The 13,629-nt window shown below is 53.9% G+C and overlaps 1 protein-coding gene across 1 annotated transcript in view; it reads right to left on the bottom strand.

The window, feature by feature from the left end:
• The window catches only part of LOC111148641 (coiled-coil domain containing 88C), a 125,584-nt gene that overhangs the window by 71,791 nt on the left and 40,164 nt on the right, over nt 1-13,629 (bottom strand). The window contains exon 4 of the mRNA XM_022505391.1: nt 2,994-3,063. Within this exon, the coding sequence (XP_022361099.1) occupies nt 2,994-3,063 (70 nt within the window). The remainder of the gene's footprint in view (nt 1-2,993; nt 3,064-13,629) is intronic.

Here is a 13,629-nt window from a genome sequence, read left to right as displayed (position 1 = left end):
AAAAGCCCCCACCCACCAAACAAAACCATGAACTGTGAAACGTTGTAAGTAACAGTTACGGTTCCTCCCCCAGCCAGCAAGAGCACAGACCTGCCCCTAAGATATGTGTGGCAGCATTAGTGAAAAGGCAGTGCCCCTCCCAACTCCCAAACCCACTTCTAGGCAACCACACAAAAAAGAAACTAAAAGGCTTTGTTCTTCATTTAAAAAGAAACCCAAAATGCTTCTTCACTCATCTATGTTTTAAAATTTAAGACAGAACACACTATTCCATAAACATGCCTCTGTGCCTTCTCACTGGCGGGCCTCCCTTGCCAACCTCCCCTGTTCTCAGAGGCCCTGGGACCCCTGTCAGAACTACCCAAGCGTGCACCCAGCTCACAGCTCCCCGCGGTGACGGCGGGGTGAGGCGGCCCCAGCCCCCCGGGCGAAGCTTGCTGAAGCCACGGGGAGTCAGGCCGGCCCAGAGGCCCCCCGAGCTTGCTGCCAGGCCGACGTGCACGCTCTCTTCCCGGCCTGTCCGTCAGAGCTGGTGACACCACCTTTTCGACGGGTGGGTACTGACTCTATTCGGTGCTAAGGACACTCCGTTCACCTGTCACAGCCTCAAAAGCAGCCGCCCCACAATGTTCTAAGCTTGAATGATGGTGAAGGCTGCCCAATTCTATACACTTACAACAAAAAATCACTACGTTGTATCCTGAGGGGGAGCGAATGTGATGGCACAAAACTATAGCTCAATAAAGCAATTTCGAAAACAAGTCACAGTGTCCACACCCGTGTAGATTCTTTTGCTCTGCACCAGACCCGAAGTGGGGACCCGGGTCCTCTGCATATAGATAGCCCCCTCTGGGCCCATGTGGTTCAGAGGCTGGAAGAGAGACTCTGCTGGGGGAGAGGCTGGAGCCAGTGTCCCAGGGTGTGGAGGCGGCTGGTGAGGGGGGGCCTCTGGAGGACAGGCTTCCAGGTGGCAGCAGGAAAGGGAGTGGGGGGGGCACGAAAAGGGAAGAGGAGGGACCCCACCAGAGGCAGGGTGGGCAAGTTACACGGCACAACGGGGTGACGGGATGGCTGGATGTGGGTGGGGGGGTGGGGGACATGTGTTTAATGTCAGGCTGAACCATATGCCACAGCCACATCTGTAGGTCAAAAGGGTCAAATCCTGGCCCAACCTGGCCTGTCTGCGTGTGACACAGGTGGGAAGCTCAGGCTCCAGGGTCTGCTAACAGGCCATGTAACCGCAGGCTTGTCACTTAGACCCCAAGGGCCTCTGTCTCCTCATCTGTAAGTGGGATGGCACAACTGCACCCCAGAAGGCACGATCCCATTCCCATGTTTTAACACATACACAATGCCCAGCACGTGGTGGGCTCACCAGGGGCTCGAGGAGGGAGCATCCTTCTTTCCTGCTGCTTTACCTGCCTCTTCACCTTACACCCCTGGCTGCCCCCCAGAGCAGATAGAATAGCGGAACTAAGTTTGAACCACCAACCTCCCACAGGCATCTCTCCCTGCCCCTATAAAACCAGCCGCTGAATAAATCAGGACAGAAAGCACAATTCTGCACAGCAAAGCAGACCCCCCACTTTCCTGATGTTACCACGGAAACACGGGAGTGCCAACTGCCCTTGGGGCCCGGGGCTATGGCTAGAATGGGCTGCATCTGGCATCCTCAACCTGGGGGAACCCTGAAATAAAGCCAGATGGCCCGAGGGCAGAGCCAGGGCCAAGGCAAACCAAGGGCTCCCTGTTACCGACGCACAGAGCGGGGAAGGGTGTTCGCTGCCAGGAGCCAGCAGGTGGGCCAGCAGGTGGGCCAGGGTGGCCTCTGCAAAGCCATCACTGTGCAACACGGCCCACAGTGCTAGTGATCAAGGGGAGGTCCAAGAAACCTCTTCCTTTTGGCTCATGCAGAGACAAGGCAACACGCCAGCCAGCGGGGCCCCTAAGGACACCTGCCACAAGCAAAGTGATTTGATGCTCCGTGGTCCTGACTCGGTGCCTCCAGATACGACAGCAGCTCCTGGGGCCACAGCACTCAGAGACGGCTTCTCTGTGGGGACTGTCCTGGGCCGGTCACTCAGGGTTCTCTTCCTTTAGTCCTGAGGCAACAACAGCTACTCTCATAAGAAAAGGGCAAGAGGGGCCAGACGCCAGTGGGAACAAGGTGAGGAGACGCCACAGAGGAAAGCTTGTCTTTTCTGTAAAAGCCACTCTTGTGTGGGGCCTTTCCTGCACTCCTTGGACCCTCACCTATTCTAGTAGGCTAGAGACAGACGTCAGCCAGGTCCTCACCGGAACAAGTCCCAGCCAGCGAGTACACTGTCCCTGGGCCTGCATACTGACGTCCATGAGCCATGGGTGCAGGTCAAGGCACACGATCGTGGCCCGGAAAAAAATCCATCACCCTCTTCAATTCACTCGGTGAGTTAGCTGGCAGGTATGAATTAATAAGCTCTGCTTTCCTAGAAGGTGTCTGGGAGGACATTTCCTTCAGTCCTTCAAAGTCACACCGAGGGTCCAAGCCCAGGACTTAGAAACTTTGCCCAACGCTGGTCTCCAGAGACCAGCGGAAGGTGTGAAAGCTGAAACAAGACAGGACATGCCGGAGAGATCCAACTCGGGGTCAATGAAAGCATGTCGGGATCCCCGAGGAAGGGACGTTCGTTCCCACAAAATACTCCGACCTTCTTGCCAACAGGTAAGATGGCGTGGATTCCGTGCTTACTACGGAGAGACCCCCAGCAACTCCAGAGAGAGCAGTGGGCTCGCCTGCCTCTGCACTTGCAAATGAGGGGTCCAGGGGTTGGGAGGACTCATTTGTAAGGGAAAAATACGCTCTTGGCTTCACGCCTCTGGGGAGTAAACCACCTTTCCAGAAGCTCGCCCAAACGATCCCGTGTTTTCACCAAGCTGGCTCAGAGCTGTGTGTCCAGCAGCTGCTCAGAGCCCACAGCGCTGCCCGGGCACCCCAGGGGGCAGCTGCCACTCACCAGACAGTGGGTCTTTGCCAATCATCAAGACATTGGGCAAATTCATTACGATCAGCTGCTGGAGAACTTCCTACAGGAACAAAGGGGAAAAGATACTGTTAAGAACAGGAAACAAAATTAAAGAATGACTAAGAAAATTACAGTCTGTCCCTGGATGAGCTTGTGGCCAGTAAGTGCTAAGTCTGAGGATCCTCTAAAATAGGAAGGAATATTTAGGACATAAATAAACGAGGAAAGCCCAAGTTAAGTACGTTTCCGCCTTGATCACTAACACATAAAAATCACGCCTGCCAATGCAGAGAGGCCAAGGATAGAGGATTAGGTCTAAGTTTCTTTTTAAGAGAGGTCTTTATTTTTATTGTATGGTTTGCTGGTGCAATTAAAAAAAAGTACAGAGCCAAGATGAGAGAGAGACTACGGAGTCTTTATAACCTGGTGATTCAGGATCCTAGCATTTGGGATGAGCTATAAATGAGGAGACTTCCCTCATTTACAGCAGCGGCGCCCCCGGGGGAGGGGATAAATCACAGCTAATCTGCGCCTGTTAAAGTAGGCTCGAGGAAATGAGCTGCCTTCTGGCCCTCACACCAAGGGGCTTTGAAAGAAGGGCCCAGGCACCAGCCATCAGTACTGCCCCCATGTCTGGGGTCTTTAACAAGCTCCCCCAGTGGAGCGTGCCTGCTCCGACGTGCCGAGCCTCCGCACCTGTTTCCCAGAGCACTTCTCAGGACAGGTCATCTTCTCCGCCCAGATGTGCCTTTTCACCAATTGGAAGATTAAAGTCTCATTTTTACAGAAGACAAGGAAGGGGGTAGGTTTCCCTAAGTATTCTCAGTCTGAAAAGATTACAAAAGGGGTCACTACAGAAATTTTTCACCGCAGCGCCTCCTGTGCCTTTTTTTTTTTTTTTTTTAAGATTATTTCTTTACTTATTTACTTGAGAGAGAGAGAGAGTGAGAGAGACAGCACGAGCAGGGCCAAGGGACAACCAGACTTCCCGCTGAACGAGCCCAGTTCAGGGCTAGACCTCAGCTAGACCTGGGGATCATGACCTGGGCCGAAGGCAAGTGCGTAACTGACTGAGTCACCCAGGTGCTCCTCTCTGATGCCTTTTGGGAAAATGCTTCTAGCAAGACAGCTTCTTTCCAGCATCACTCTATTGCACCAGGTGAACTCGAACATCTCTGTAATCTGTATAATGGCAACTAGCCCTGAGGAAGAAAACAGGGACAATCACACAGTCCTCTAACACCATGGGGCCCAGCTGAACAGCCCAGAATGATGTCCAGATCGTCAGATCAGAGTGGTAGCCTTGGCAAGCATGCCCGGAGAGGCCAATACCTTCAAAATGTACATAAAGTGATTTTCTCTTCCCCCCTCAGTGTCTCTCCATGGCTCCTGTCCACACCAGATTAGCGGCAGGGGGAGAGGAGCGGATGCAGACTCAAACACACCGGACCGCTTTCCACTCAATGCCGGTGAACGTTTTTATTATCTGGGGTTGCAGGTCACCACGTGAGAGGCTAATGGTATCCCAAACACACCTTCATTGGCGAGTGCCCGTGCCAGATAGAAGCATGAGTTGTAGAGCAGCCTCAGCCCTCCTTCGGGGCCGAGAGAAGTCAACATACATACAAAACAGTCTCTCAACCAAATGCTCCCGCGCCAAAAGATTCCACAGTCTCTCCCTGGGGCAAAACACACACGGAGAGTAAAATCAGCAAAATCCACTTTCTAGCTCACTCATCCAGCAAAAGGAAGGACTCCAGGCCAGATTAAGCCCATTCCGTCACGGAGTCGCTACTTTGTCTCCACGCTGAACTCAAGGGCTCAGCCCCGCTTCTGGAAGATTTACTTGCTGTCACCGTCCAACCAGCTACAGTCCCTTTGGAAGCCGGGGCTGGTTTCCCTCTCCCACCGACCAAGTGTCTGGGAGCACCAGAGCTATGACTGGGTGCTCACGCTTACAAAGGAGACACAATGTGAAATCATCTCGAAGAATTCTCCAGTAATAACAAGGTGGTATTTTTATGCTAATGATTATCTCAGCAAAAGATCATTGGAAACACTGCTAGAAACTATTGCTAGAAAAACCATGTATCTTTTCCCCAGAGTATTTCACGTCAGTGTTTTTAATTTTCCCACAAGAAATGTGTCCCTTGTGCAATCAAGAAGTATTACTTTATGAACTGATGATTTTTTAAATTTGTTCCTTTCAAACAACACCACCACCACCACCACTGTGGGTCTCCTAAGATCTAATCCTGTGGCGCAAAGCACTCGTGACACACTAACCTTCTCCCTACAGGCCCGCCAAGCACATTTTCAGCAAAAGCAGGCTCCAAGGTGTGAGGGCATGGACAGAGCTGTCCAGTAGAAATACAATATGAGGCACACATTAATTTCGAATGTTCTAGTAGCTACCCTAAAAAGGATAAGGAAAAAAAGGTGTGTTTGCATGTATGAAAATATTCGAATAATATCTTAAGCCAACATATCCAGAATATTACCATTTTGCCATACAACCAACATAAAATCATGAACGAGATATTTTACATTCTCTTCTGGTACCAAGGTCTCTAGAATCCACTAAGATTATACCCACAATCCGTGTCAACTCAGATGCTAAATTTTCACTGGAAACACTTGATCTGAAAAAAGTTTCCCAACACACTTAGAAGTCTTCCAACGACCGAATCAAGTGTCAGTTTTCAAATGTCAGGAAAATTTCACTTCCTCAGTCACACCAGTCACACACGGAGGCCCCAACAGCCACATGTGACTAGCAGCTGTCATGCCCAGGACGTATCAGTCACTCCCCAACACCACCGACAAGAGGACTCGGTGGCAGTCAGTCCCCGAGGAAAGTCGAGAAAATACATCTATCGTCCCCTCGGGGTGGCAGGGCCTCCAAGGCGACAGGCCAGGCCCTCCATCTAGTGGGGACGTGAGGTGGTTGCTGACAAGGAGACCCTCCCTCCTGGGAATCAGAACAGAAAGCCACTGTGCAGGCCGCAGCTGACTCCGGCCAGCTCGGTGGGCACCTGGTCACACCCCGGCCTGCGGCGTGGGGTGGGAAAGAGCCAGGATGGAGAACACAAGCCCAGGGCTGTGCTCTGAGCAGCTCTCTAACTTGCCAGCAAGCCCTCCTGGTGCCAACCCAGACCTCTGCAAAGAGCAGAAGCAAAAGGCAGTCACGGGCAGAAGCAAAGAGGAGGGAAAGGGGCACACACGAATCTCCATGCAGTTTCGTCTTGTCACCGCATCCCTGTGGCCTGATGGGCAGGAGGGAAGAGTCAGACTCAGGGTGCGGCTTTCCAGAGACATGCTCCCCCCTCCTTTCTGTGGGGGGTGGGGGGGGACACGACACAATGAAAGGTTAATGACGAAAGGTTAACTCCGGAGATCCAGGAGGGATTCTATACCTCTTCTCTGTGCCTCCCCTGGTCCCCTCCTCTGAGTGTGTTCTCAGATCCTAACATAAGATGCTAGGGAAGCCCCAGATGTGCCTTTTCATAAACTAACTGCCTCCTGGAAGGATCCCATTGGTAACTGCTGTAAACAAACCCAGAGTCTGGAGAATGGGGGAGAGGAGGGTGGGCGTAGCGGATTCTCAGTGGCGGAGGGCTGGAAAGTGCTCTGTGATGTAAGAAGGGGAGAGAGCCCCTGGACACCAGCCAGGCTACAAATCCAGAAGCTGGATCTTACCAGAATTCTGAAGTTCCTCCCGGGGCTGTCAGCCCTACCTGCTGGGGGAGCGATGGGGTCGGCCAGGACACTCCGCAGGGAGCGTCTGTCACCCCAGTTGGCGGTGCTGAGGGCTGCGCATCTGTGTTTGCACATGGTGTCAACAAGCCTGGAGGCTCCCCCTGACGACATCCCGGCCCCGGTCCGATTCCCAGCTTCCTGATTTCAGCAGCAACCCAAGGGCGAGAACGCAGGGTGTCACGGCTGGGGAGAAGTTCTGAGAACAGAACCAGGGAGCGGAGTGGGAGGAAAACACTCCCTTCCTATTAGAATTCTCTCCCGGCAAGTACAAATGTATTCAATGGGGGGAAAACACAGGAAACCGGAGGGGGAGCCCCATTCTGGGCCTCACGGGTCCTGGAGCACAGCTAGGGACAGGAAGGATGATAGAAGATGCTAATGAGCAGATTCCAGAGGTGGCTGGGGGACGCACACACCTCACACTTGATTACAACTAAGCGGGTGGCCCTGGTTGGACCCAGGAGCATGGCCTCACCACCGGTGACACAAAATGCTTGTCCTACTGATCTTTGAAGCCACTGTGGGGCCCGGGGCCACAATGTGGGCTGGCGCCACAAGGTCGGGCTACACCCTCGGCACCCCTTCAGTCCCCAGGCTTCCTCCTCAAACCCCCTCCCACCTCACTCCTCTCGGGGATGTTCAAGGTTTCCCGAACGTCTGCACTAGGCAGGTACCAGCAAAGTCTCAGGATGAAAAGACCTGGAAGGCTCTGTCACTGCCCTGTGGACAGGGCTGCCCCGCTAGAGGCAGGAGGACACAGTGAGGGGGGAGTCAGAGGCCTGAGGCAGCACAGCAGGGGCTGAGAGGGACCGGGGATGGACTCCAGCAGGGGCCTGATGGGACCCCCTCGCTCCCCAGGGCTTGTAGATGAAGCTCATTTGCTGCATTCTGTCCAGTCACCCCATTAAACTGTGAGGTCCCGGTGGAAGCTGGGCCCCCAATTCCATTCTGGCCAGTCCCCATTCAGGACTTACAGAGAGTGCACCTGTCTGCCGATGGCAGCCGAACATCCTGGAAGAACCAGAATGAGCCCATGCTTTCTCCCAGGACCTCTTCTCTTGGTTTAGGAATAGGGGGACACAGCTCAGGACCCTTAAAACCCCTCCATTGATCCCTGGGCATCAGTGCACGTACCCAGTGCACGTAAACAGTCCACCTCACAATACCACTGTCAACGGCAAGATAGTAAGTGGAGGACCGAAAACAGCCCCCCAACACCTCAAAATACAAAGGAAAGGATGACGAGCCAAGTGATCGAGGAGGGGCACCTCCGCACGGTGGCTACGAGTGGATCCCGGGGGCCGGTTAGGTCCGGGGAGATCCAGCACTCATCCTGGTTCCTGAGACCACGACCGATGTCTGAGCCTGGGATACACGACTGCACGGGCAGTCCTGAAGGCACGTCAGTGAAGAAAGAGAAACCCACAGAGAAGCTACCAAAATGACAGCACATTCTTTCCTACAGCCACCATGACAAGGGCACTGCCCAACATTTTCTAATGATCCTGGGGCTTGTACCCCCTTAAATGATGCTATTTTATCCCGTGACCTGGCTTCTCAGATTGTGTTGGCCGCATCGATTTGCCAGCGACTGAGCCGTGCAATGACAGGCTCCCAGAAATCATCTTTTCCTTTGAGACAACTCACCACGTATCCAAGAGGAAAATGACGGGATTCCACTTCCATTTTTTTTTAGAACACCAGCCCCTGCTCCCTCATCGAAGTGCACTCTGGCATCTCCCACCAGGAAACGCAAAGCCTCCCTCAGCTGGGCAGAGCAGGTGCCAGCCGGTAGGACCCTGGTGACCCCGGACTGGGGGCCGGGGGGGTGGGGAGGGCTCACTTACAGTCCCCGCTGCACCCTGGGGATGGAGGCTGGAGGCCCTGGGGGGAGGGGTGGGCTCCCAAGCACTAGGCCCTTGATGATCGGGGCTCGGGGGGGGGGGTCCCAGAAAAGTTCCATCCGCTACCTGGGGCAGTGTAAGGGCCTCCCTGAAGAGTCTCACAATCCTGCCAGGGCCCATCTGGACCTCTGCGCCTGCCCAAGCAGAAAGGTCATCTTCTCTTGTGGTGGAAGAGACGCAAGGTCCCGGAGAAGTTTCGGGGTGGAAACGCTTGTGTACATGTACGTGTGCATGCACACTGGGACTGCAGGATCAAGGATACAGGTGTCACGAAGACACTGAAAGAATTCTTTTTCTCCCCTCCAAATGAAACTCAGTTTTATGGCTTGATATTATGCTAGAAAGACAAAATAAGTGCTGTTGAAGGCCAGGTTCTCGGAATCACGAGAGACCTTCCATAGGGGTTTGACCAGGAGCTGATGCTGAGTAAATGAGGGGGGATCCCAGAAAAGTGCAGACAATCACCCAGCAGAGGCATCCAGAAGGTTACCAAGGAGGTCAGGATGGTCTGAATAGCAAAAATGTGCCTTCCACACAGCCAAAGAGACAAAGAGCCTTGTGTGGACCTGGCCATGTTCTCAGAGTCAATACTGAAAATCAGAAACACACATGGCATCAGCTTTGAGCATGTACCCAGCCGCCTCTAGGTCTGCGGTTCAGATCCTCAGAAGTTACACACTGAGCACTGTGCTGTGAGGTGAGCTCCCTCAGCCTGAATGGAAAGGCAGGGAGGTAGAAAATCATAGCCCAGAAGGCAGGGCAACACAGCGCAAGGAACACCGCCAAACCCTACCCAGGCAAGTCTGGGAAGGCTTCCTGGAGGTGGCTTTTGAGCTGGGCTAGGCAGAATGCTTAGGAGTCCCACAGGAGAAGGAGAAAGCACAGAGATGGCTGAACTGCTGAATGAGGCCAGCAAGTCAAGTCTTGGGTTACACTGTCCCACACACTCTACAGGTCCCACTGGGGCATGTTTTCTTCCCCTCACATCCCTAGCCTGTACTCCTCCCAGTCAGAATCCTATTCATCCTCCAAAGCTCACAGAAAGTATTACCTCCTCCATCTAGCTACCTTTGATGCCATGAAGCACATGCAACTTTCTTTCCTCTGAATTCCAAATGCTTCATTTGACCACGTCTGTGGTCCTTTCGCATTTTGCCTTGTCACGCAACACCCCACCACTCAGAGGCAGCGAAAAGCTGCTACAATGCCAGCTGACAAAATTAGACTGATCAGAAAAGATTTCTCAAAATTTATATTAAAAATTTTTTTTTTTTTTTAAATGGGGGCACCTGGCTGACTCAGTCCCGTAAGTGTTTGACTCCTGACCTCAGCTCAGGTCTCGATCTCAGGGTCCTGAGTTTAAGTCTCACATCGGGCTCCACACCCAGCATGGAACCTACTCAAAAAAATAAATAAAGGGGCGCCTGGGTGGCTCAGTTGGTTAAGTGACTGCCTTCAGGCTCAGGTCATGATCCCGGAGTCCTGGGATCGAGCCCCACATTGGGCTCCCAGCTCCATGGGGAGTCTGCTTCTCCCTCTGACCTCCCCTCTCATGCTCTCTCACTCTGTCTCTCTCTCTCAAGTAAATAAATAAAATCTTTAAAAAATAAATAAATAAATAAATATTAAAAATTCTCCTTTTTTAAGGGAAGAGGCATCTTCTCTGTCTCTTTCTCACTAATGGGGAAATCAGGTCCTAAAAACCATCTGCTTTGCTCCACCACCATGATCGAAGTAACTCACCTTTGTCTGGAAACCTGGTAAAACCAGCGGCCGTAGGCCTTAAGATTCACCAGCCTACAGGTGTTCACGAAAGTTAAAACATCTCATAGTGAGTTTGTAATGCTCCTTTGGATGTGCCATGCTTTCCCATTGTTAATTCCCTAATATGATTGTTCTAGGAGCAAACAAAGCAAAACAAGTTTCATTTAAAATTCCTACACTACCGAAGCGAGTCTGACAAGAAAGGTATCGCCCGAATTCCAATGCTCCCAGGGTCTATTACAGTGCCCTATACAAGAAGACACATCTAACACCCACAGCAAGAACCCTGCCGGGGCGTGCACAGCACCAGTGAGGGTTCACACAAAGGATGTACATCTGGGACTCCACAAGGCTCAGATGCTCATGGAGCACCCCAGACAGACCCACAGAGCTGGGATAGTGTCTGGGCCCTCTGCACACACGTCCTCCTCACTGTTTATGCTCATGTCACCAATGAACTGTCCTCCCAGCGACACATCTCAACACCTCGTACCCAGGTCTGGCCCAGAAGGGTTCCATAACACCCTTTGATACTCCCCGGTCAAAACAAAAACTGCCCAAAAGCCTGGCCTTGCCAGACACACGCCCAACCACAGAAAGGGTCCCATCTCTTTCCTGCTCCCCACAGTCCCATGAGGCGGTCAGGAAAAGAATCAGAATTTCCAATCTGAGGGAACCAGGACACGGTGCTGGCAACGAGGCTTCATGGTGGGGTCAGAGCGGGGGCCAGGAACGGCACTCTGGGTAGTAAGCTCTCCCCAGGACCATGCCACCTGCCCCATGGCCCAAATCAGAGTACTCCGTTATTGGTGATGCTGGCCTGTACCTTCCATGGGGATTCACGGCACCCATAGCCTGCTACCCCCAACCCCCAGCAAATCCTGCTTCCCACAGTTTTGCCCCATCTGAGGTCAATAGGGACCTGACTCCAACACCGTGCGCCCCAGCCCGCTTTCTGGGGTATCACCTCCAAGAGCATGAGTTTCTAATTGAACTGCTGGGAGGAGGTGCAAGCCTGATGATTTATCCTCGGCTGGCGTTCAAAGCCTGGGCCCATGGGGCCACGGGCTTGTAATCCCATCTGGACAAGGGGCTCTGGCTCCTAGTGCATTCCCTGTGGCTGGGGCAGGGAGCCCCGGCAAAACGAGTGGTAATGAAGTACTTTATGTTAAGAGGCTGTCATGTAAAGCTGCTGATAGATTCAATCCATCTGTTCTAACCCCTTTCAATTACTCCGGGGTCCCCAGGGCCTGACACCAGCGCAGAGTCGCACGAGCCTGACAACGCAGGCTCTCCTAACTAAGCCACACCACATTGCAGCAGCGGGTGATTTAAAGCTACCCGCTGGGGCCACCCGGGCTTACAGCAGCAGGAGAAAACCACCCGCCCCCGTGTTCGTGTTTGTAGCGGCCTCTCCCCATGGCTCTGTTCACAAAAACAAACTAAGACCGCGCTTTGTTCACAGAAAGGGAAACAAGTGTTTCCTCCGAGCGGATCGAGGAGCAGACCTGGGGGAAGGAGCCCCTGGAAATGCAATCACCACTGTGTGCGGGCAGAGCTAATTGCTGTGTGACCTCAGGCAGGCCACAGTTCCTCTCTGAGCTGCACCTTCCTCTGTTCTAGGACAGGGACCATCTCTAAGGGATGTCTGGCTCCTTCCAAAGTTGGGGGAGGGGAACTGGGAGAAGAGACACAGTGCTGACACAGAGGAACACAGCACACTTTTATGCAGTTACTAACTTAGGGTGGCCAACTCCGAACACGGGCAAGTGCCCACAAGGCCCGGAAGAACCCAGGGGAAACCCAACAGGGATGGGGCTGGAGGACGCTCAAGTGTCCCCACAAATGCCTGTCCCCTTCCCTCTAGGGCTGGTGTGATGCCTGGGGAGCTCTCTGTGAGAGGACCCATCTTATCTGATGCTGGGAAGTGCCTGTTCTGAGCTCCTGGCCCAAAAAAGGTGGTGGGGGAGCCCCGGAAGCATGGGGAGGGCACTGCATTCAGCTCCTCTGAGAACAATTTCTGCCCATAAATGGTGTTTCAGGAACCACTTCACACAGTAAATACAAGCCTGTCACCAGCACCCGAAGTGGGGCTCTAGGGAACAACGGCAACCACAGGTACAGGGGGCGGGGGCACGGGGCCCCAGATGGCCCAGCAGAGGGACACATGGCCTTGCCGATAGACCCCAGCCAGCAGCAGGGGGCCAGTGAGACCAGCTCTTGAAATAGAAAGAGCCTTCCAGATGACCTACAGAGCAAGGAAACTGAGGCCCAGAGAGGAAAGTCACAGAGGTGCTGCATCACCTTTGGGTCTAGAAACCCAGGTCTCTCCTCTGACTCTGCCGTGGAGCTCTTCCTGCTCCAGCAAGGAGCTCACTGCCCTCCATCAGTGTCTACGGAGGGCCTCCCACACCCAGGGCCGTGCTCCAGGAGGGGTCGCAGGGGAGACAGGGGTGGTCTTGTCCTCACACTCGTTGCCTGGAGTGGCTCAGAGCTGTCCTGTGCTGTCTCCCCAGCATGAACATCAGCACTGGTGCTTAGCGTTGACACGGGGAGCCCCCCTTCATGGCAGCAAGGGATCGTACAGCCGTGCGCCAGTACCTGGAGAACCTTTCTTCAAGCTTCTTGGCAGAGTTGACATATTTGTTGACCGGTAGGTGAGGGAGGGCGTGGGGCTCATACCGGCACCATCTGTTGACCAGAGTGCCGTGGGCGTGTGCACATAAAGGGAAGGCTGGAGGAGCCACCAACGCCACCTGGTCCAGGGGACCCAACTGCTCCCCTGCATCCCCAGCAAGTGGGAGTCCCAGACTGACTTCCTGGGCACCTTCCGCCCTGGGCCTGCCCACAGAGCATCAGGGGAAAGGCGTGGCTCTCCCCTGTCCCAGCAAGCTGCTGGGCTGGAGGCACACGGCGTCTGTGTGTCCGCCGGGTCCCACTCTCTTCCACTCCCTCCCCTAGCAGCCAGGGCAGGGCCAGAGCCGGTGCCACACCCTGGAAGCCATTCCCCCTGCCTGCGGGTGCTATGGCGGCTCCCAGGCTCCCAGGATACAAGTCAGAGCAGGAGGGGCACAGAGTACCCGGGAGCCTCCGGCTGCACATGGCAGCCTGCTGGGACCTGTGAGGGCAGGGAAAGGCAGGGAGGGAAGCCAGGCCATCACACCACCCCACAGGTGAGTGTCGATGCTCCCAAGTCAGCC

Source organism: Enhydra lutris, unplaced genomic scaffold (assembly GCF_002288905.1).
Source record: "Enhydra lutris kenyoni isolate GAN:26980312 unplaced genomic scaffold, ASM228890v2 scaffoldscaffold20, whole genome shotgun sequence".
In the NCBI taxonomy this organism is placed as follows: Eukaryota; Metazoa; Chordata; class Mammalia; order Carnivora; family Mustelidae; genus Enhydra; species Enhydra lutris.
Note: the sequence above shows the minus strand (reverse complement) of the source record. Positions and strands in the feature narration are given on the sequence as shown.